Source organism: Antennarius striatus, chromosome 11, assembly GCF_040054535.1.
Source record: "Antennarius striatus isolate MH-2024 chromosome 11, ASM4005453v1, whole genome shotgun sequence".
NCBI classification, from domain to species: domain Eukaryota; kingdom Metazoa; phylum Chordata; class Actinopteri; order Lophiiformes; family Antennariidae; genus Antennarius; species Antennarius striatus.
The window spans coordinates 13,671,510-13,696,041 of NC_090786.1; the positions used below are offsets into that span (position 1 = coordinate 13,671,510).

The 24,532-nt window shown below is 37.7% G+C and overlaps 2 protein-coding genes and 1 long non-coding RNA gene across 3 annotated transcripts; 1 reads left to right on the top strand and 2 right to left on the bottom strand.

The window, feature by feature from the left end:
* Positions 1 to 212: 212 nt before the first annotated feature.
* On the top strand, positions 213 to 24,063 carry mcph1 (microcephalin 1). The gene is made up of 15 exons (XM_068326916.1): positions 213 to 299; positions 1,034 to 1,094; positions 1,171 to 1,262; positions 1,455 to 1,573; positions 1,906 to 1,987; positions 2,385 to 2,496; positions 2,582 to 2,713; positions 2,820 to 2,900; positions 3,659 to 4,606; positions 5,486 to 5,595; positions 7,775 to 7,812; positions 7,941 to 8,103; positions 8,194 to 8,271; positions 23,150 to 23,387; positions 23,495 to 24,063. The coding sequence occupies exons 2-15, from the start codon at positions 1,061 to 1,063 to the stop codon at positions 23,587 to 23,589; spliced, it is 2,322 nt and encodes a 773-aa protein (XP_068183017.1). The 5' UTR covers positions 213 to 299; positions 1,034 to 1,060; the 3' UTR covers positions 23,590 to 24,063.
* LOC137603448 (uncharacterized) lies at positions 2,007 to 4,274 on the bottom strand. The gene is made up of 5 exons (XR_011037286.1): positions 4,145 to 4,274; positions 3,964 to 4,045; positions 2,810 to 2,938; positions 2,559 to 2,670; positions 2,007 to 2,424 (listed from the first exon to the last, which is right to left on the bottom strand). It is a non-coding gene; the product is annotated as an uncharacterized lncRNA (long non-coding RNA).
* Positions 8,283 to 20,071, bottom strand: angpt2a (angiopoietin 2a). The gene is made up of 9 exons (XM_068326917.1): positions 19,533 to 20,071; positions 15,956 to 16,111; positions 14,950 to 15,071; positions 14,580 to 14,818; positions 14,291 to 14,418; positions 13,760 to 13,861; positions 13,072 to 13,238; positions 12,126 to 12,256; positions 8,283 to 11,148 (listed from the first exon to the last, which is right to left on the bottom strand). The coding sequence occupies exons 1-9, from the start codon at positions 19,794 to 19,796 to the stop codon at positions 10,976 to 10,978; spliced, it is 1,482 nt and encodes a 493-aa protein (XP_068183018.1). The 5' UTR covers positions 19,797 to 20,071; the 3' UTR covers positions 8,283 to 10,975.
* Positions 24,064 to 24,532: the final 469 nt, after the last annotated feature.

Here is a 24,532-nt window from a genome sequence, read left to right on the forward strand (position 1 = left end):
TCCCAGCCGACATTCTGGGCGCGTCGCCAGTGCACCACACATACAGTATACACACAGACACTAGACATTAGTTCCCGTAAAATTCGAGGCATAAACTCCTCACACTCTCCTTCAGGGGCGACGTCTCTCTTGCCGTCACTTCTGGGTTTGAGATGACGTCACGTACCAATCAGCCAATGACGGCCACTTGTCCCAGAATACATTGTGGTTCAAACAGCACGCGCGACCTGCGAACGCAGTTGATGGATGTTGTTTTTATTTCGCAAACAATATAAACCTATTTGTTTAAAAGAACACAGGTAAGTGTTTGTCACTTTAAAATTGTTGTATGTCTTGTTATTTTTGCTGTCAATTACAATTTGTCCATGTCATGTTTTTACGGAAGTATTTACCAAGTTAGCCGCACCAGCAAAATGCTAACACACCGTTAATTCACCGAAAGATAGACAACTAATTTACCAACAAAACGTAGTGTTACTTCAAAGTGTAGTATGTTTAATATAAGCTCGTTTCTAGATGTAATTGACATAGGATAAAATCACTATTTGATTAAGAAAGACATCCACAGGGAAACGGTCAGTTGTGTTTCAATATAGGTTCAATTTAAGAACTTGGCAGCTCTACGTCAGAAATTTGTCTTTGCAAACAGGTTCTTTGATTTACTGAAATGGTCATCTTTGGACGCAAAGCAGCTTCTCGTGTGTGATAAGTTACTGGCAGGCTTCGTGACACTTTGTATGACATGATAATCGTAGCAAATACATTATTACAATGTATCGATTCTTTCCTGGTGATCAGACTTCTGTAGCCTTACTTTGGCTGTGGTAGCTTTTAGCTTCTTTCTAGTGACTGGAAGTCAGTATGAGCTGCAAGTGCTGATCTTGACGTTTACTGTAACTGAACTAGTCAACATGACTGACCAACAGATTTCAAATGCTGTGTTTTTGAAACAGGGGACCACAAATATAATTCTTTTGGAAGGTAATGCAAAGCTTCCATCACAAAAAAACGTGTTAATTGTTTGTTATTGTAGGTGAATCTGGGAGTTGAAGAGACTATAATGACCACAAACAATGACTGTCCAGTTCTCAAAGGTATCGTACATCACTTGCTTTTCTGTAATTCATGGCTCTATGACCTTTGGTTCAAGACTGTTATATTTGTCAACAGATGTTGTTGCTTATGTTGATGTGTGGTCATCAGACAAAACTGCAAACTATTCCAAACCCTTTGTTCAGCAGCTGCAGGAAATGGGAGCTCAGGTGAGACCACAGAGTAAATTGTGTGTACTGTGTACAATACTGTAATGTGTACTATATTAACAGTAGTTTTATACGCATCACTAAAGATCTATGTTTGAAACATTTTTGCTTATGATGCATCCACTGGCACTTTTTCTTTTGGTAAATACTGTATGTGTATGTTGCAAACTCTAAACATTCTATCTTTGCCAGGTATCAAAAACATTCACTAAACTAGTCACACATGTGGTCTTCTACAATGGTCATACGGCTACATGGAGGAGAGCCAAGAAAAGTAATGTGAAGCTTGTCTCTGCTCTCTGGGTGGGAAGGTGAGAATAACCTTCAGAGTTGAGTTGTTTTTTAGTTTTTTATTTTTATTTAGTTTTTTTTGTTACTCCGACACATTTATGTTATCCCTGTGTTGCTATGACGTTTAACAAGAGGGAATTTTCAGCCATTGCTTAAATTGTCTGTGTAGGTTCTCAGTCATCCAGGTCATAGTTATCCAAAAGCTGTTGAGTCGATCGACTGGAGGTTAAGAAATTTCTTGAAACTGTTTCATCTCTCATTCAAGAGACTTCTTCAGTTCGAACTGAAGAAGTCTCTTGGATGAGAGATGAAACATTGCTTAAATTGTTTCTTTTGGTAAATTGATATTCAGATGTTACGACGATGGTGTGCACGTAGACGAGGATCTGTATCCAGCCTTGGATGAAACTGATCCTGTCTTTAAGAACAAGAAAGTGAGTAGAGTCTGTTTTATTTATAATATTCAGGTAGGTTTCACATTTCAAGCTGTTATTGTAAATTATTGTCAAGCTTTAGATTTTCCCGTTGTTTGTCGGGGCGTTTGTCTCCATTTGTTCTTACTTGTACACTAATCTTATTTTAACTTTAAAATACCATGACCAATATATACCAAGTGGTCCCATTCTTCTCAAGACCACTTAAACACAAAAACCAAGATTTATTACATTGAATTTATGCAATATTACAGTATTATTAGCGTGTTCATAAATGCATGTGTAGTATGCTTTAGAGCGATGCTGCAGTTTTTCTAGTAAAGTAAGAACATGGACTTTTCATTGAAGAAGTTGTGACTTCAAGCATGAACACATTTTCTGTGTTTATTTGTTGTAGCATCGTTGTATGCAGCCAAAGGATACTCCAGACAGGACACCTGAAAACGACAGACGCATGAGGAAAAAATTAGACAAGTTGATGAAAGACTTGGTACCAAAACAGAATCATGGTATGAGAAAATTAATCTCATGGAAATTTGAAATACGGAAAACTAGAAATATAGCTTGTTACTGTTCTATTCCTTAAATCCACAGTCATGGATGTGTCCCCCATCATTATTGATGAAGAGAATGGAATTATCTTCAGCCCTTCGTGGAAAAGATCAGATTACATGGCACAGCGTCTGAAAGACATGAAAGAGAAACACGAAAAACTCTCTCCCACGGGTAAGCTTACCAAAAGTGCATAATAATGAAATCGCAATCTGTGAAAGATATATCGGTCCCTATGAAACCTTAGAAATTCATTTATATGTATATTACTGTCTTTCAGCTTCGCAGATGGTTGAGTCCTGCTCAGGAACTGGGATGAAACCTTCCCTTGGGAGCACACCAACAGTCCTCAGATTAACATGTAAGATGTCTGGTGTCTTCTTCCTATAACTGGTAAACCTTAAAAAGCGTAGCAAGAAGATTAGCTCAGATGAACCCTAATGTTTAATTCCAAAATAGCACTTGTACTTGGACTTTCTTTTTGGTCAAGTTCTTACTAGGTCAGTGTTTTAAAGCAGAAAAAACAAAACAAAACATGGACACAGAGCAATATTGTTACCACATTGGAGTTTTCCCAATGTGCAATCATTGCTTGTGTTTTGGGTTTTTCCCTATCTTAAACATTGCATTTCATTCATTAGAAACTTTTTATAGAGCCACTTAGATTAAGTACAGTACATTCAAAACACTCAATCATTATTGATACAAATCAGCTAAAATTGTGGGTGTATTGTTTTAATAAATATATAATATTATATTCCGTGGTCTCAATTACTGAATTTAAGGCTCCTGTGTCATGGTGGGAGCATTTCTTCTCGAGTTCCATGTTTGGTGTTGTTCAGGATGAAATTTTTATTGTTTTTTGACATCTAATCTAAATGACATCCATGGAATCTGAAGGTATGTTTTGTCTCTTTAGCAGACTGTGTGATGAGGTGATGAGATTCCTTTAGTAGCTTTTTTACGTACTGTGAAGTACCTTCAGCTCCTTGTACTTTATTGTAGTGGAAAGGATTGACGGTTATTGCCAAAATCCAGCTAAACTCACTGGCAAACAAAAACAATGCACAGAAATTTTCTATAAGATGCCAATTTTTAATAATTTTTCTCTAAATATAGATGACCAGTCAGATGAGGACTCCAGTAATTCTGTTGCCGAACCTGCCTACTCGCCTGATAAGGAGGATGACAGAACTCAACATGAATTTACTGAGCATGGTCAATGCAGTGAGAAAACCTCAGAGAACTGCCAAATTTCTACCTGGTATAATGCATCGAAACAGAGTTTAAGTCCTCTGAAATGCCCTGACTTCACCAACAAAGAAGATGAAATAGAGAATATACCAAAAAAAGCAAGGAGGAAGTTGATTAAAACACAACCAGCAGAGAAAAATAGTTCCAAGGATATATTAGAAAATACTTGCCATAAGTTAGACAGCAGCAAGAAGGTTAATAAAGGAAAGAGGCTACCAGATCAAGAATCATCGGGAACATCACCCAACCGAACTGAAATGGAAAAGCAAAAAATGAATGCAGCTAACTCCTTCAAAGAGAATAAGACAAATTTTTTTCCTGCTGCTTTGAATTCATCTTCTATCTCCTCACCACTTAAGCCAGGTGATGCTACATTTAAACAGTCTAAACAAACTTCCACTCCATCACATAAAATAGAACAAAAAACACCTAAACGAGCCCGTCCGTCACTTTCTGCCTTGATACAATCCTTTACTCCATCAACTGACTGCAAAAATGTGGTCTCAGTTTCCACTGATGGAGACAACGATGTATTTGAGGACTACTTCTCTCCAGCTAACTGCCCAAAAAAAGCTACATTAAATCTTTTGCCTGATCTACATGGGGAAAGAGATATTCGTGTTCCTTTTGAGCTGAACTCTGTCCTGAAAAAGAGAAAACAAAGAAGTGAAAGCACTGGATCTGCAACTAACTGTGAAAAGAAGAAGAAAGTGGAAGAAAGTCAGAGTTGCAAAAATCATGATGAGCAGTCTGCATACAGTGAACCTCAAAGTCGACCACAACAGGATGTTGAAGAATCTCTGGATAGTCCAGGTACTGATGACACATTTATAGCTTCAAGGCGAAGATAAGGCACCTTGCCATTTACCAAAACCGGTACAAGTGTTCTAGTAAAACAGAAGTGCACGACCAACAAAGTATCAGAGGATAGCACAGTATCGGAGCTGCAGGAAAAACTCTGTCAGTGCCCTTTCTCATGCCTTGGACAATGAGGAATAAGCATGTTGATTAAGAAAGAAAGCTCATAATGGATTCAGTACTGAGACTTCTTTTAGCCTCATATATTACTGAAGGTGTTTGTCTATCACTGGTTATTTGTTTACTGTTTGCTTACTACAATCATGCGTTCAGAGTTGTAGATTAGTTTGTGAGACCTTTGGCCTAGTTTTCTGCAGATGTTTTTTTATCTCTTGATGTCACATTTTGAGGAGAATAAAGAAATAATTTCTATTCAAATAAATGAGGCCTTTTCATGTGATTTTTTTGTAGGATTCTTTTCAAGGCCTAACATACACATGCAAATATAGATCATAAATTTGGGTCCCACTTACACATGCGTGTTCCTATAAACATAGAGACTGGGAGGTTTGCCTGAAGTCCGTATGTATTTCAGCATGCCTTTTCTCTCACCCTGACCAGCACAAGTAATTCTGAACTGGACAGTTTACTTTTATTTTTTAACCCATCATAACTAAGATCCAATCCTTTACTCAGTGTTTAAAAACATTACTGAAGTATAAAATGTATGAAAAGATTAGTTTTTATATGAGGTGAAAACATCTCATATAAACATTCTTTCTGTTGGTTTGAAGTGTATACTGTTATAAATGCACACACAAACAATACCTGCTGTGTGGTAGCTACAAGGAAACCCTCCCAAGTTTTTATGGTTTTTCTTATTTTCGAATGTAGAAGGAGGAAGTGAGGCTGCAGCTGTTTTCACTGAGATCTGTTGTGATGGCAAAGAAAATCACAATAAGCAAGACAGCTTGAGTCTTCGGAAAATGGCTGATAAAGCAAAGGTAAGATATTTAAAGGAACTTCCTAAAAATGCTGATTGGCTCTGTATTTTTATTATTCTAATGGGGAAAAAAGTGGCTCTGTGAAAGCAAGATGTATAAAGTGTCCTATGGGCTGATTTATATAATTTCCTGATAGATCAGTTAAACTGACTTGGAGGCCATATTTTTTACACTTCTCATTTAAGTGTAATGCACAATGCAATGTTCATCATTATACTAAAAAAAAACGTAAAATTGTTTTTTTTAATTTTTTTTCCTAATTTTCTGTTTTTCACGCTCATGTATTTTAAGTAAATTAATCTTCCCAAACTATTGCAACTGTACAATATTGCGAAAGCTTGTGACATCTATGGTTTTCTGTAATATAGGAAGTTTAGGAGGTGAACTTAACAGTGTGTGTGCAATTCCTTTAAGTATTTCCTCCATTAGGTCATTCACTTCCACCGCTGTAGGCGTTTGACGCATATAGTCGAGATGTTCTGTCTGGTCCCGAGGGCTTCCTGTGTTTTTGCTGCTGTAATGGTTGCTTATAACTTCCTCGCTTGTGATATGCACCTGGGCTCTGTTTTCGTTATGTTGATAACCTCGACAAGCTGGGGCTGAAACAAACCAAACATATCATCTCCCCCTGGGGATGTGTTATGATTTGAATTTATAGTAGCATGATCACGGAGGTGCTGAAGCTGTTCTCTTGGTTCTGTGAGGATCATGATAATAGTTGGATGTCCAAACATGAGGCAGCATTGATAAACACAGCCATCCGGCATAAATTCTTGGAGGTCACACCTGCGTGGCTTGTGAATCATTAAAAATCCGGACAAATGTGTCATAGTAAACTATTACACATTTTTAGTTGCTTTGGTTGATTTCAGAGCAGATGTGCTGCTGCTGTCCTCATGTCACCAGATTATATGTATTGAATGCAAACAACAAAATTGTTGAGGCTTGTTTTGAAATCGCATTCAGCAGCTTTCAGATGCACGATGATAATAATAATAATGTATTTAAACAGTGGAATGCAGCACAGACGCTATGACTTAGACATCTTTCCTTCAAATCAGAAGGCCTTTGTGCCCCTGTAGTTCAAAAAGCCTGAAGAACTTATTCTGACTGTTCATATTTTTACCAATAGCCCTGTATAAATCAAAGGTATCTTTTCCATCATTTAATGTATTTTTCAGTTGCAGTAATGTAGTACTCACATAGGTGTTATTTGTAACCATCACAGATGCCCAGGAGCTTTATTTCTGAACAGTCATTTTCAGAAGCAGAGTGACAGCCATTAAGGAGGTATAGCCATTCAGTGAAGACTTTCCTTCATCTGTACTTGAAAGACTTGTGCTCAGAGGCTGTGGTGCTGCTCATGCCAGATCTTTGTCGAAGGCAAAGAGGTGCAGCCTCTTCTTAAGAGATGACTTTCTTGTGCTGCTTTGAGAACATGTCCCCTGTGAATGATAAGCCTAAGTCCCCTTTGAGGAAACTTCACAGTGGCCCCTTCTGGGCCCTTTTTGGCGGTCCTGTAGTGTGAGCACACACCACTAAATTCTGTGTGCTGAAACTCCTGACTTTATCGTTGAGCAGGAATCACAGTGAATGGCCTGGTGGTTCTGTTTTAACCTTGATTTCTTTGCACCTATCTGATCCAACAGGGTTATTTAAAGTGCACTCTCTGTACAGTGCTTTATCAGTCACCAGAACAACTCACTCATCTGAAAGAATCATAACATGCATGAAACGGTCATTCTTTGCTTTTGAGATTTTATCAGGTCAACTTTACAGTTTTATATTGTCTAAATGAATATGCAGTTTGTTTCTGCACTGAGTTCACAGACATCCTGTTTTCTCTGATGTTTGCTCTCAGAAACGCAAGGAAAGAAAAAAAAATCTATGCTCTAAATGCTCCACATCTTGCCAAAATTTGTTGAAAATTGTCATACAATCACAATTTCTACCTTAAGCTAAGAGGATTGAAATGATTCTTTTAAAAAAGTAGATATGAAACCGCTGAACACTATCTTCAAATTGTCTTCAATAACGTTGTCCAATAGTTTACATGATCGAAATGTGGTTGCTGATTTATAGCGTTATAGCGTCAGATTTCTTTTCGAGGACATTTATTCACATTATATTCGCTGTGAACGTTTAAGTCAAGAGATGCATCTGTTTATCTTTGTTTCAGACTGTCAGAACACTGGTTATGACAAGCATGCCTACTGAGTACGTACCTCAAGCATTTTTAAAGTCCTTATTTTATGATGAATTTTACCAGTCGAGCCATAGATTTTTTATCATAGTTTTTGTAATAAAAATGTTTGATGTCCTTCATTGTTTTTCACCTCTTGTAGGAAGCAGCATATCGTGGATCAGGTTGTGAAAACTTTGGGTCGTTTTTCAATCGTTGACCGAGTTTGTGAGAGTACGACTCATGTTGTGTCCGGAGGTCAAAGACGGACTCTAAATATTCTGTTGGGCATTGCTCGAGGATGCTGGATCCTGTCTTATGAATGGGTATGAAGTTTCGATATAGTGCAAAATGATGATACCATTCAAAATAATTAAGTGTTTTTCTATTTTTTTAATTGTATTTATCCTCAATAGATTCTCTGGTGTTTGGAGCAAAGGCAATGGGTTCCAGAAGAACCATATGAACTTTCAGACCAATTTCCTGCAGCGCAGGTGAGTGCTGCACGAATTCAGTAGTACCAGACATAAACACTTCAGCAACATCCCTTTTTGACCTTGAAAACTAATAAGCACTCGTAAAACCAAAGCTGAGGAAGTTGGACGGAAACACGCTCAATTTTATTGCGAGTCATCCATTTTCAGGCCACTTGTTTTTCCTGAAGCATCCTGTGTGAATGTTACCTCTTCCTGAACTCAAATTTCTGTCATGTCCTGGTGCAGCCAAGGAAGACACATTGTCTTGGTGCAGATGAGTGTCACCTCAATTAGACAAATGGCAAAATATTTTTATGTACCCATAGCGGTTTATTGTCCCTTTATTCCTATAGACTCATTCAGCATTTAGTAAACGTACATCCCTCTTTTCATTCATTCTTGTGTCCAATGCTGACTGGTACTTTTGCCACGTATTTAATATACAGACTACCCAAAAACATTCTGAACTACTAACTATATCAATAAATTTTTTTTACAGTTACTGAAAAGGTAACGTCCATCCATAACATTATCCATATTACGTATCAATCCTCTGACTATTTGTGAAATGACTTTGATATGTGCAGCTAAATTGTAATTACTTGCTAAAAAACGACAATAAAAAACAACTTTTGGAAAATGAAACAAAATATATTCCTTTATTAGTCCCACAGGGAGAAATTCCAAATTTCAATAGTTTGTATTTTATACTACAAATGAATGTTGTGCTCTCACAGGGCCATTCATTATTCTTGAAAAGGTCTTAAGACTTAAGGCTCGTGTCTTAAGGTATCATCCATGTAATCTTGTTCAGTATTCAGGTTTGGAACAAATACATTAAGGTCATCTAATTCCAGAGTTTACTGCTGATAAATTTAGCTTTCTGTCTTACACAGCTTTAAACAAAACATTACATAAATAAAAAAAAAAACAATCACAAGAATCTGTAATAAAAATCACCATCATGGATAAACATATGGGAAGGTACTGCAAAATTATATTAAAGTTCTGCTCAGTTTATGTGCAATTCAATTTTTAACAAACTAAGTACTAGCACTCAATGTGCAACACCTCTCCATCTCATGAAATTTTGAATATCTACCTTTGAATCTATATATAAATTATTATACAAGAGACATTCTGTTTATAGAAGCAACATCATCTTCAGAGAAATGTTTGAGATATTTTTAAATTGTCATTCTGTAGTGAGAGCAGGGAACAAGTGGAGGAGAAGCTAGAGAGGTGGAGGTTTGTCCTGGAAAGGAGAGGAATGAAGGTTAGCCGCAGTAAGACAGAGTAAAAGTATTTGAAAGAGAGGACCCAAGTGAAAGAGTTTACAGGGAGAAGAGATCAAGAAGGTGGAGGATTTTAAGTACTTAAGGTCAACAGTCCAGAGCAATGGAGAGTGTGGAAAAGAGGTGAAGAAGCGTGTACAGGCAGGATAGAACGGGTGGAGGAAAGTGTCAGGTGTGATGTGTGATAGAAGAGTTTCAGTTAAAATGAAAGGAAAGGTGTACAAAACTGTGGTGAGACCAGCGATGTTGTTTGGTCTGGAGACAGTGTCACTGAAGAAAAGAAAGGAGACAGAGCTGGAGGTAGCAGAGATGAAGATGCTGAGGTTCTCTCTGGGAGTGACCAGGAAGGATAGGATCAGGAATGAGTACATCAGAGGGACAGCACATGTTAGAGGTTGTGGAGATAAAGTCAGAGAGGCCAGACTGAGATGGTTTGGACATGTCCAGAGGAGAGATAGTGAATATATTGGTGGAAGGATGCTGAGTTTTGAACTGCCAGGCAGGAGGCCTAGAGGAAGACTAAAGAGGAGGTTTATGGATGTAGTGAAAGAGGACATGAAGGTAGTTGGTGTGAGAGAAGAGGATGCAGAAGACAGGGTTAGATGGAGGCAATGGTAACAGTAGCAGGCAACAGTTACTTTTCCAAAACTCTCAACAATCTCTTTGAACTAATCTTTTATCTTCATGTTGTACCATGAGCACTCTTTTAATAGTGACCCAAGCTGCTGTTATTCAAAACATAACTAAAAGGGTGTCTAAGCAATCATTCAAGAAATTAAATTCATGAATTTCACATTTTGTTCTGGTCTTTCCTGTCTCCTTAGCTCATTTTTAAAAGTGAAATGACTGTAACTTGATTATAACTAGTTATTTATCCACACCACTGTGCATAAATAACTAATGTCTGATAGCCTCTTTCCGTCATTAATTATTTTTAGACAGGCACATTGAGGATTTAAACATTTTTTCAGACCATATTTAGCAAACCAAAATAAATGACAAATAAATGATTTTCAATTTATGTTGTAAAATGAAATTCTTAAGCTTTAGTTTATTCACTCCTGAGCAAGTATGAATGTCTCAATATTCCAATAATACGTTTTGTTGTAAAACCATATTTTTTCTTTTTGAGATAGAGACTTTTTCCCTCCTCTCTGATTCCTCTAAATTTTTTGTAATTTATAGTCCATAATATGTTATCAAGTTTATTATCATGTTGTCTGCCTCTGAAAAACACTGACAATGGTGACACGTTAGTCAATAAAAAACTAAGCATGCACAACGTATGACTTTCCAAAGGTATGAAAATATATTTTCACAAAGTTCCTTTACTGCTTTATAGATTTCTATATTTGTTTTTGTTGTTGTTGTTTGCCAGTTGTCAGGTAGATTTAGTTTCCTTAATTATTTTGTTTAAGAAGGACGACTCAGAGCGACCCTGAGTAGTCTGCAGGTCTGATCATCATCGTAGTGGACATCAGCGAGTAGCCCGAGCCTTTCCAGTAGTACCATTTGATTCCATTGAAGCGATTAGAGTTTTGGCCGTGAGGGTAATACATCCCATTTAAATTTGATGGACCACAGGCATCAAACCACCAACCTAGAAAATCAAAAGAATAATAAAAATGAAATGTTATTGTCATACTGTAATGTGACAAATCTTTTTCTTTTTTTTAAAAACTGATGATCTCATCTACCTCCGACAGGTATGTGATTTGCTGTGAGATCAGGAAAGTAATGAACTGACTTTGGTGAAATTTACAACGAGCTTAATAAAGTTGGAACATAAAAGTGAAGTGTGCTCTGTTGCAGCAGCATAGGTGAAGCAGGAGTTTGCTTACGTAAAGCAATTCCACTGGAAATGCTAGGGAGACGTGTGGACACAATTCAAGCAAGGCACAACAAAGTGGGGAATATTGAAAGTTGATATTTAAAAGAGAATATGGTCATTAAAAATGTGTTTATGTTAAAGGTTTATAGTACATCTTTTCACATGCCACATTCATACGTATTTACTACACAATGAAAATGTTTCTTAATAAACAGACAGATTTGTGATTGTAATCTTTATTTATTCTTTTTACACAATTGGTGCCACTTAGTCACAATTGTGTTTCATCTGCTAATGCAGTCCCCTGTGTGAGACCCCTCATGGGAAAAAGGGATGGGGTTATGGTTTTTATGCTTTCATGCTCACTTGGCAGACCCCAATGCAGAGGAGACAAACTCCTGGCAGCAGAGTCACTTCCAGTGGAATGGAGGAGGACCCTTAAGCCACAAGAAGAGAGAGGGAAAAGCTCTGTTCCCAGGCTATTAATGTCAACCATTGTAAAAGCTGAATTCCCCAATGAGTTGATCAGTGATTAACTCTAAGCTAATTGTGGTCTTTGACCTGGCTACAAAAGTGAGGGAGTGCTTAAATGCCCTTGAAGATTTTTGGGGTAAGTGCCAAGATATGGGCGAGTGGGAATTTCTTCTCAAACAAGTGCCATCACAAATTTGCAAAAATAGTTATGTTTTCATGACAAGCAGAATGGCTGTCACTAAGTTATTCAGAAAAAAAAAACATTTTCTTACCTCCTGTTGTCAGTTGTGAGCATTTGCAAACACATTTGTCATTGTCTGCATCCTTTGTACTGAAATCACTTCCTGGCTGCCCAATACTGCTTATTTTGCCTGCTGTTCCACTAAAACCTTTAAGGTATATCCTGTAGAATAGAAAAGGAATACTGAAATAAAGAGGAAGTCCGTACTTGCTGTTCCTCAAAAGGCAACAATCCATGTATTAATACAGTTAGAGGGGCTTAGAATTTGGCATAAAGATTAAAGTCAGATGTGCATTACAGTTGTTTTGTACAGTATTTCTGTACAGTATTTCGTATTTTCAATTTTATGGATTTTTTTAAATCTACTGATGCAATTTCTGAGTTATTCGGAGCTACTCAGTAAGTAATCCAATGCCAAATTGAATAGAACTTCAATTTGGCATTGAAGGTCTGTTTTCAAGGTCTGTTTGTCAAAATTCAAAGGACATGTCCTTATCTCTCTTGAAATTAGCTTAGCTTTGTAAAGCAAATACTGTTGAAGGTTGTTTTACTACCCGGAGTTGCAGATTCAGTGTTACAAACTTCCTATTTTTCAAACACGGTCCAATTTTATTACGCTTTCTTTGGCCTGATGCCAGTAAAACTGCATCAGGAAGTAAACACTCTTGCAGGAGAGAAACTCCATCCAGAGGAATAAGTGTGAAAACAAAAGACATTTGTCTTTTGCTTGCAGGTTGGCATTTCTGTACATGATTTCTTTTTGTTTAGTTTTGTTTGTTGTCTAAAAATGGCAGCAGTCTTTTGCCCCATTTTCAGGATAGATCTCAAGAGCACTAGTGTAAAAGAGACACTTTTTTTGCTGATGGGCTTGAACAACGTGAGCCTTACATTTTTTTGCTTCATGCTGAACTTTAAAAGTGTCCAATAATTGTCAGTCACCTGACAGATGTGTTTTCCTCATTGTCAGTACAACCTACCTGTAATTGTGTGCTTCACTGTCTAGAGAAAACTGGTCATATTGTGAGAATTCAGAGTTTCCTTCCCAGTCACTTAGTTGGATCCGCAGTTTGTAGGACTGCTGACTTGTGAGCCTGGACACAAATTCATTTCCTAGCCAGAATTCACCTGAAGGTTCCCCGAAACCCTGAAAAGACAGTTAATGACCGTTTCTGTGATTGCACAGTAGTTATTTTGTCATGGAGTGAAAACAAGTAATGAAAGCACATAACCAACTTCCGTTGGTTTAACCAAAAAAATTCACATTCACAGTAAGATATTGAAAATAAAATGTCAGTTTAAAACTGAGCTGCTATTGTGGTAGAAATGGTATGAAAGCTTTCCTCTGTGTTAAGAGCTCTGTAAGGCTTTGAGACTGGACTGGAATTTTTTATTTTATTTTTTGGCCCCTCTAACTCCTGTTAAACTTTTGAAAGTGAGGTTACTGTGGGTTTTCTTGAATAGCAGATTGCGATTATCTATGATATCTGTGCAGGCATTTGGTTGCGGCTATAGATACTCCTTGTATCTAGAGCGAGGCCCTTAAAACACTTTAGTCAGTGGCTGGATGGAAAACCAAATCTGCACACTGTATTGTGCATTTGTAAATAAAACTGTAGTCTAGGTTGCATTTATTTAGGAGAAGAATTTCTTCCTGACAATCAGTACCTCTTTGTACTCTTGCCACGTACGGTGAAAGTCAACACGGCCGTCAAAGCGTTTTTGTAGTACTGTCCATCCACCGCCATCTGTCTCCATGTCACAGAACGCCTTCGAAAACAAAGATAAAAGAGTCAATGTGATTAATCAATCAAAATGCACACTTCACAGATTTTGAAATGAAAGAATTTGTGTCCATTTGTAATTTGACAATGGAATTCTTTTTGAATTGGGTTCAAACAAATGTCACGTTTTGGGGTGGGGATACAGACTGAAATCCAAAATCCCCTGAAAAGTATCTCGGGAAATCACAGGTGCAAGCTCAAGAATGCCCATCATTAAGTATGACCACATGTTAACTGAGCTGCCCTCAAATACAGAACTGTTCACTGAGGCATGTGCATTTATGACTCAGTGCATGCCTGTGCACATACAGTATGAATCTGCACTGTTCTGGCACTGGAACTAACAGACGAATATATGCCATATGTACATTAACTATGTAAACCAGTCTGGATTAATTAAACAGGTGAAATGTACCTTAACCTCCATTGTAGTGTTTGGAATTGTGAGGGTGTGGACTCCACTTTGGGTATTTCCTGACTTGAAGATGGCAGCACAGTCAACAAATGTTGTAGGAGTGTCCTGCATCATGGTAGGTTTGTTCTCTGCAAAACATATAACAACAGGGATGTGAATGTAACAACAGTTTTTGCGGAGCCATGTCCTTAGATTCATTCATGCAGATAGAAGATGCATATCTCTTCTGCTTGTCATTGATGACTACTACAACGTAAAGGTGTTACGATGAACTGATTTGGGGACTCACCCCCAGCTGAGCCAACAGAGATGGTCTGGATGAGGTTGTTCACAGTATCCAGTAGCTCCTGCTGCTGATGCTGCAGTACAGTGTTGTTAGAGGAGACTTTGAGCAGCTGCTGCTCCAACTCGCCGATGATGGCCGTCTGCTTCAGTATTAGAGTCTGAAGCTGCTGCTTTTCATCTCTGAGGAGCTTCAGCTCCATCTGTCTCTGCTCCTGCATATCCTCCATCTTTTTCTCCAGAAAGCTGAGGAGAAGCAAGAACAAGACACTGTGATCCGGGAGCTTTGTCTTTGCCTTGCATATCCACTTGAGGCCTATTGGAGGCCCTGAAAATTAGCAGCATCCATTATTTGCCATTTGATATGATGCACTGACCTGTTTTTGTCGTTCAGCTTGTTGATTTCATTTGTTTGGACAATTAGTTGTTTTTCCAACTTGTTGGTTGTCAGAGAATTTTCAAGAAGTCTTCGCTCAAGTCGAGTCGTGTGATGAATTACCTGAAAAGAGGACGGTTTGGACAGAGTGTGATCCTTGAAATTACTCCTTAATTTTAGTGTCTAATATAGCAATAGCACATCCTTTATCAAATTCTAAAAATGTACCATTAAAAACTTGGCAAACAATGAATATGTCAGTTCAAATTCTAAGGGCCACAACAGTCTTTTTGAAAATGTGGCTGGTCAACTGTGAATTTATTAGGTTCTGGATCAAGTGCAGCTGAAGCATTTTGCACTTGTAGAGTCTGCACACAGCCGTTTAAAAAAAATGGAAAAACATGTCAGAAAAAAACAAGCAAATTCCCACCACAGCAGATGTACCTGAACACGGGAAACATTGCAAATCCACCTATTTTCACAGACAGATGTATTGAACTAAACATTGGGGTTGAGGACCTTGCCTCTAATTTCCCATTTTGGAGGAACTGAACTCAGCAAAAAGCAGGTTGTTTGCATGGATCCATGTGTCTCCACTGGAACTGTTGACGTCTTTGGACAGACGGATGTGTGATTGTGACAAACTGATAGACCCTTTCTGTGGGAATATGAGTGGTGCTAATAACAGGAAATGCTGTACAGTTGGCTCACATAAGGTCACTGACGTGTAGCCACAATAATAAACTGACTCATTCATGCCTGTTTTTCCCCTCAGTTATTTTTTTTAGTCTGAGATAACATTATTTAATAGAATGTATTGTAGAAAACATATTAATGTATTCATGTCTTTGAAAAAACATTTTCATGGACATGTTTTTCTGTTACGGAGACTGTTATGCTCACATGTAAACAGGTGTGAACTGTTTTTACAGTGTGCTGTTGAATAACATGTGTGCATGTTTTAGCGTATTGTCCTTCCGTGTGTTTGAATAGCGCTGCAGCCTCACCTGTGCCTCCACGTTGGTCAGCTTCCTTGTTTGCTCTGCTGTTTGACTTAGTAGGTTTGTCCCAATTTCAATCATTGTGGCTGTGTGGTTGTGTACAGCAGTTTGTTGGATTTGGACTATGTCCTGCTTCATGCTGTCCTGGATGTAGTTCTCTAGCTGCAGCACAGAACATAGACATTGATTAGGACCAACAAGCAGTAGAGATATTGTGCAAAATGATTTCATGTGACAGCTTAGAGATTGAAAACTTGTATTCTTGCTGTTCCTGACAAACCACATTTGTGCATGATTAGTAGGTTTCTTTACGTTTGGATTAACGTCATATGATAAGGAAGTCAAACCATGTTCTTCTTGTTATGGGATGTGTAGCCATACTTCATCAGGAATAGCAGATAACAGAGAAGCCTTTTGTAATTTTTATAATTAGTTTCTTTGACACATCAAACTTTGGACTTTATGTAAGACTTTGTTAACCGTGTTGTGTTGTTAACTGTTCCATAAGGTGCGTTCCCAGGAATTTCCCTGCAACAAAGATGATATCAGTTTGAAAAATCTTGAGTAATATCATTTGTGCTCCATCTGTAAGGGATAAGTGCATGAGAATATGCCCTTAACAACCTATTTGCAAATAGATTAATTGTGCTAATGTCAGAGTTTTGTGATGGAGCACTGTTCTATTATTTTAAGAGCTATTGGGATTTACATGACCAGAGTTGTCCCATAGCAAAGTACTTTCAGCAATTTTTCATTACTAGTGTCAGTCATTTTGGAGTGAAAATCATGTATGTATTACTATGTATTGTTATTTCTCAATCTAAAGTAGTGAAATTGTCCAAATCCTTTGATATTTATTGTTCATATGTATCACTGTAATTCAGGAGCATAAAAAACATTTACAGTTGATTCATTGGAACAGTGGAGATTCTCTCTGGGTGTGAAAAGGGACGTGTTTCATCTGCACATAGTTTGTTCTTATCTACCTTACGGTATTGTCAGATTTAGGCTGAGGCCAATCATTAAGTTATTTCCTGCACGGTGTTCCTGAGTGGCAATCAGGTCACAGGACTTGTAAACAGGATGGAAGTGTTGAGTGAGGAGTTACATCCTTCATGACAGTGTGACTGGAAACCAGTGTCAGTAAGTGTATGTAATCACTGTTGTTATTTACTCATCAGTAAGACGACAATCACTGTTATTAGCATTTATTTTTAGCAATTACAAGCGACAGCAACAATGAGTGCAGAGTTTGTTTGACTTCCTTTCATGACAGTCGTGGAGACACGCAGCGAGGCCTGGTAGTTGGACAGTTGTCATGAATTGTTAACAGGATGTCCCATTGACACTGAGCAGTCTAATCAGTTGTTTACTCCCTTTGCTTCAAAGGTGTCAGTAAGGAATGACTCCACTCACATGAGACATTGACAACAAAGTGTTTTACTTTAGCTGCCGTTAGATGGTACTGCGGAAATAAGAGTTTTACAAAGCAAGTGACTCCTGTCTGATTTTAGATAGAAATAGAAAACAATATGCAGGAAATAGTTCCAAACTCAAAACAGGGTACTGAAAACTTTCCCAACGTACATTTTTTTTCTTTGTGTCTTCTCATTCAAATTAGAATTTTTCTGTTTGGATATTCCACTTCTAATTATTAAATCATAGATTTACCACAGTAGACCACTTCTCTAGAGGCTTAAATATTTATATTGACGGCAGTCGATGACTTGACGACCAGATTTAGCAACGTTGAATAATTCCACTGTCTAAGAAAGCAGACCCACAGTGTTTTGATTTATAGTTAATGATTCTCTGTTTCGCTATTAGACTTCTTGGATGTTGTTAAAGGTATTGCAAACCAGTTCCGTTTGTGACGGCACATTATAAAGTCAAAAGACCTAAACCTTTGCTGTTATTTCTTCTCTCATATTTATTTTCTTCTGTGCAAATGGAGGCACTCAAGTTGCACAACAGAAGAAGGTCCTGGAATCCTCCGTGAATCTGAGAAATGTGTAACCTGTCATTATGTGCTGTGGACTTTGGGAAATTTTCACATTTGCGACTGGTCTGTGATTGCTGAAGCAGCGTTGGAGCTGTTGTTTGTCAGCATAGTTACTGAGTAGTGTTGTCTGGATTAACATCAAAGAAGAGTCTCCGCCATCCTCTCCTGTGGATCACATCACAGCTTGTTTCATGCAATGAGAAGCAAATTGCGTGATCAAGCTGTGATGTGTCCTCATCTCACCGCTTCATTTGTATAGCTGAATAGAGGAGAAGAAAAGAAAGAATTTTCTGCTTTCTGCTGCTGGAGGTAATGACTCCACATACTGAAATAGGAGTGTGAAACCTTTGAGTGGACACCTGCTTCGAGTCTTTGTCAGTCAACAGACCTTTGTCTTTTTGCACTTAACGAACTTGTCTCACAGACACCAGGCAAATTCTCTGATTGTTCCCACATTTTTATTTATTTATTTTTTGGTTACTGGTCTAAATTAACTAGACTGATTTTGCCCTGCCTTTAATTAGGTGAGACATTTTTACCACTCTTTTATTTTGTGGTTTTGAAGACTAACACACGGCCTTTCCCAAAAAGTCGCCATCAGGATTTAACAAAGCCAAAAAGTACAGGAGCAAGTACAATTTACTACATTTAAACAACAATATTTGCCCAAAGAATGAGATCACCGGACCACCTGGATACTAAACTGAATGGCCACATCAGTCCAACAACAGATTTTTTTTCTTCCCTGATGCACAGGCATATTATAGGATGACAGTAAAGGAGTCATTATCTTCAAACTGGTTCAGAGTGACAGGTTCTGGGAGCATGAAACATTTTTATGCGTGAATTGGCCACCACAGAGTCCAGACCTTAACTCCGTTGAGAATTTTGGCATGTGCTGGAGAAGACTTGTGCAATGGTCCGACTGCCATCATCAATACAAGGGCTTCTGATAAATTAATGTAACACTGGATGTAAATAAATCTTGTGGCATGGTAGAAGCTTATCGAAACAATGCTCCAACTCCAAGCAAAGCTAAAGGCGGTCCAACGAAATATTAAAGCCTGAGACCTAAGGTCTCTGGTGATCATGCATTGAAAAGGAGGAGACACCTGCTGCACAACTTGACATGAAAAATATTTACATTTTCTTCATTTTTATTTTAATGTGGTAATTTTACTTGGAAGATCTTGGGAAAAATTGTGTTTGTTTTATTTGGACACTGAATAATATGCCAATCATGTAAACAAAAACAGCGGCTGTCCTGTAGCAGATTTCTTATTCTAGATATTATAATTTTGAAATCATCTTTACTTTAGATGTGAAGTGAGGATAATGGAAAATCATCCTTATGTTCCTACAATGTGTCTATTTTTTTTTAAACTGCTATTTTCTTCAGGGAAGTTTGGATTAGAAGCACTAATGTCTCCAGTGAAATCTGCCAAAAGGGTTTTTAGCTCTTTGACCCATTTTATCCTCTTACCCTTCATTAAATAGCTCTCATTTCTTCCAAAAATCTTAAGTCACCATGAAAAAACACATTTTCTTGTTTTGCTGTAATGATATTGGACACAACTTTACCTTAAGCAGCCACTGTGTGTTGTTCTCCATGGTGATCTCCAGTTGTTCCAGCCTCTGAGCCGACTCATCACTGTCCATGGTTCCATCCTTTTGAACTGGATAGTTGTAGTTGCTGCTCTGTGTTTGGCAGTTCTCCTGCTCAGGCAGCAGAAAAGTGTAGCTGCATGGCCCATTTTGGACCTGATACTCTTTCTTACCCACAGCACTATATCCTGGCCCCAGACCAAGACAGAAACTTAAAACAAATAAATCCACATTCAGCATCTTCACCGTGGAACTTTACGTTGAAATGAAGTTATTACAATTCAAACTTCTTAGATTTGTCCTTAATCTTCTTTCAATGCTTGGATGTTTTCCCTCCAACAGCATCCAAGTATATACAGTCCTCTGGAGTTTTTGCACATTCCTTATATTACCTCCGAGTTGTAGGAGGAGAAAAATCCATCAGACATTAGAGGTAGAGTGTCCTTCCGTTTCGTTACAGGTGCCAGGCTATTTGTGCTCGTCCACTTGTCAAGCCCCCTACCCTGTATTTGAGCTGCCCCTGGCCCCACTGAGGAGCTTACTGTGAGTTTAAACCACTCCCCTCCCTTCACAGTGTCCAGTCTCTGTGAAGAGCAATGAAGTGGAGATTTCTTTCAGTACACATTCACTAAACAACAGAAATGAGCAGTTGCACACAATTACACACCTTCCACTATATCCTCTACAATCCTCATGGTTTATTCTCTTGTAGCCTAACAACTACTCAGGATGCAGCTGTCTACCTTCAGTACACGCGGTGGTAGTAGCAGTGTCCATTCCATTCATTGAAGAATGTTTCCTGGCTTACGACAAACATTCTATCGTTCCTTCCATTTCTTATAAGTGTTCGTCCTTTGCAGAGTCACAGGGGGGGCAGAAGCATATCCCAGCAGACAGGGAAACACCTTGAACAGATTGCCAGTCTAAACACTAGCATCTTTGAAACGCCTTTGTTTGAAAGCCGTTTTCATCTCTTACTACTTTATTTTGTTCTTACAAACCCTTACCACAATCATTTTCCTACTTGTTTTCACACTATTTTTTGTTTTCATGTTGGTATCCACAAATATTGTTTATTTGCCAAGTTCATTGTGATGCAAAATAATCCAAAGTTCCCACATTTTTTCTTTGAGTCTCAGGCCATAAAATATGTTATTGGCACAAACTAAAGTTGCCACTTTATGACCTCTGACCAGAAAAATTCTTTGCTTTTTTATTTGCATGTTCTTCAGGGTAGATTTATGCAGTTTCAGACAGCATGTACTTTACATATTTCTGTCTTATTCATAAGTTAAATGAAGCATACTTTTTCTGCCCTGATGGAAATTATGGGTTGTTTTGTTTTCTTAAGCAATAAAAATGGGATCTTTGTTAGATGGGTGACCTTTTTACATTCACTGTTTATTAATATATGAGCAAATTGTGGATTTCTTTATATCCTGTGTCAGTTATGTCCTCTTGGCCAGACAGCAAAAACTCTGGAAACCAGACAGACCATCTGTAAGTCTGAAAAATATTTTGAGACAGACTGAACTTAATGTTGTTAACTGAATTGATATTTTACATTCATATAACTGCTTTTAAGTATTTACTGCACCTTGTTTGATTAATGTATTTTTTCTGACGTTAAAGCCTTACATTTACTCTCTACAGTGGAATAGAAATACCAAAACAGAATTGTAGGAAGTTGGGTGATGTAATAGGTACTGTGTAAGGGAAATGCAATGTATTTAAGGCACATTACCAAAGAGGAAGGACTTGTCGTCATTCCGACAACATTGACTTATTCAGGTGTTCACGCTGAATCACTCAAACTTGAGACATGTTAACAGTTTTGAAGTAATTGAAGTACAGCAGAGGGATGGGAAACTGATGCATTTCATTTTGCTCCACTTCCTATGAATGGGAATTAGCCAAACAGTCTTCTCCTGTAATGAATAAACAATAAATTCCATCATACCAGACTAGCCTGGAGTTAATTCTTTCTTGGTATGAGCTGCTAAAGAGCTGTGCAGGATGTCCATCTGTCCTTCTCTGCAGGAAAAATGTAAATATACAGACAGAGTGTGGTTAACTAAAATATGGAATGGGATGTCTGAGTTAGAGTTGTGCAGTTTTGTTTTAAAGTCTAATTGATGATTTTGCAGTATTAAGTTGTCATTATGATGAGGGTAGTTAAGCTTCCAGGGTTGGTCACGTGCTATTATTTCAGAAATATTTCTGCCTTTGTACAGCATAGACGCAGTTTAATTTAATAAAATGATCATTCACCCAGCAAAGAATGTCCCTGCCACCATTCAGTGCATATCATCTTGAGTTACTTGAATTGAGTGTTTGTCAGAAAAAATCTGCCACCAAAAGCAACCCTAACCCATCACTAAAGATTTTGATAACTCTATGAATACAACAGACATACTTAAGATATTTGTACTTCCTAGTCTATAAAGACGCATATCTAGCATAATAATATAAACATATCATACATGTATTATTCAATCCTTCACTTTAAAGTGTACAATATGTGTTAAGGTTAGTTTCACCCTGTCTCTGAACACATAACCAAACCCAGAATACATATTCAAAATTGAACCATTTGCAAACACTGGTTGAAGACAAAAAGCTTTAAAGCTTGTTTCCTGGCTTTTAATATGGGATAAGGCAGATTGTGTCCTTGAGTTCAGAATCTGACCCCTACTGGATACACAGCAGGCCTGTAGTGGCAGCTTAGAGTATCCCCACCAACAGAGAGAGAAATAACTACAAAGACATTTTTTTGGTGTGACAGAGCTGACAGTGTTCTATGATGACTAGAGGCAACTGATATTCAACCAGACACATACAATGATAGCATCACTCACCTGTTTGACAGAATGCAAAACTTAAAGATATCTAAGGTTCCCCTCAAAAAAAGAAGAAAAGAGAGAATAAAAAAAACTAATGCATATCTCAGAAAAATGATCTCTCTCAGTCATCTCATGTGACCCACTAGAGCTGTCTGCCTGTTTCTGTCTGTCTGCCTTCTGACTGTATTTTTATCCACACAACATAGGGGTTATAAATAATATAATGTCCATCATCTAATAACATTTTCTGTCAAGGGGATGACTCAGACTTTTAAATGTGTTTAAATGAAACTCGATTAGTGTGATAAGAGGAGTTGTAATAAAACGAATGGTGGCTGACTACAAACACCTGTTGTTGTTTTTCTTGCTCTAACAATTCATTTTCCACTGTTCATGATACCTTTTCTTATTAGCGCATAGTGTGTATAATTATGTAGTTGTAGGCATAAGCCCACCCAACCTCAACCTGTGTAGATGTTGTATAGCTCAGAGAAACACAAGAATTGCATGAGTTTAATTGTTTGTAAATTGTTTACTGACTGGACTTAAAGCTGTCAAATTAAATACAAGCTTCAAGGAGTTAATGGAGAAAAAGGATAATTTCACTTCAAGTGGTCTCTGCTGGTAGCCATTGCAACCATGCCCTGCCACATAATCCCAATTCCAGTCAAGATCAGCTTCTGTGTCAGCCTGTACTGATTGTATCCATAAACACCGTTATAGTATTTAACTGCCAGTTTCTTTTCCCAGATCTGCCGTCTCCAGAGACACCTGTCTGCTGGGGAGCACCAACAGGACCTCTTCCAGAGCCAGCCTGCCATGTTTGTGTCCCAAGACTCCCAGCCGCCCACTCAGAGTCTGATGGAATTGATCCAGTTGTGTGGAGGAACAGTCTGTAAAACTGTGCGGCAGGCAGGTATTTGCATAGGGAAATATAGAGGCAGGAGACCAGAGGGAAGCAGGATTCTGTCTGAGCAGTGGGTGCTAGGTAAGAGATTTCCTGCTTATCTTTGTGTTTTGTGTTCAATTCCACTCTCAGCATCATGTCAGTAAGACTTGTCTTTTTTCTTTTTTTTTGCTGTCTTTCTTTTCCAGATAGCATCACACATTTGAAGCGGCTGTCATATGATAACTATGACCTGGAAACAAAAGAAAAAAATACCACCTATAAACCATTCAACAGCCTGTGATATGAAGACATTGGTGATATAGTGGATGCTCATTTCTGGATTGTTTTCTTTTTCATAACTTCAACTTCTCATCACTACTCTTTTTCAAAACAAAACAAAAAACTGAGCCAGAAATTTTCTTTTAATTCTAACAATGTGAATCAAAATACTGTAACTTGTTGAGCCAGTTCAATTCTATAATGGAAATACTATGTTTTTTGTCAATTTTAATAAGTACTTGTTTTAATGATTTTATTGTATTTTCTTTTTTTAATTGATTTATATTTTGTCAGGTTCATGTCAGTATTTTATTAACCAAAAGTGTGGAGGTCCATCTTTTGTGCAATATAATTTTCATTCTCCTTTTTTTTCACATTCATAGTATGAATAATGAATGCCTTGTTATTCATGTTTGAATCAAAATTGTTCACAATGCAGGATTAGGCAATGTTGACTGTCGATTATTTTCTAAAGAAGATGTGTTGTTGAAATAAAATATCATTTTAGAACACCTGTTTAAATGCTACATTTACTTTTTAACGGAGATTAAAATTAGAAACTTCATATGGAAGAACCTAATAAACACTTGCTTCGCTGAGAAAAGAAAAAATGCTAGACTTAGTGTAAATATGTTCATTGAACTTTGATTAGCTCAGTTTTTCTTGATTATAATAAGTCAGTGTGTTATCACTTGCTTTAAGGCCCCTTGAATTAGTGAAATGCACAGCTTCAAAGAAGTTTGCTGTTACACAGCAAATGTGTTCATACTGGGCTCATTCACATGGTGAAAACAGCCATTTCCATGATGGCAAATCAAACTCATTTTAGTGAGGAAGATCATAAAATGCGGTTAAAGCTAAAAAAAAAATTGTAAACATTTTTATACTTTGATATCGTTGAAACAATGTTTTTGAACGTAGGCTGAAGTCATCTGTGGCACTCGTCTTCATTCAGGACGGAGCGG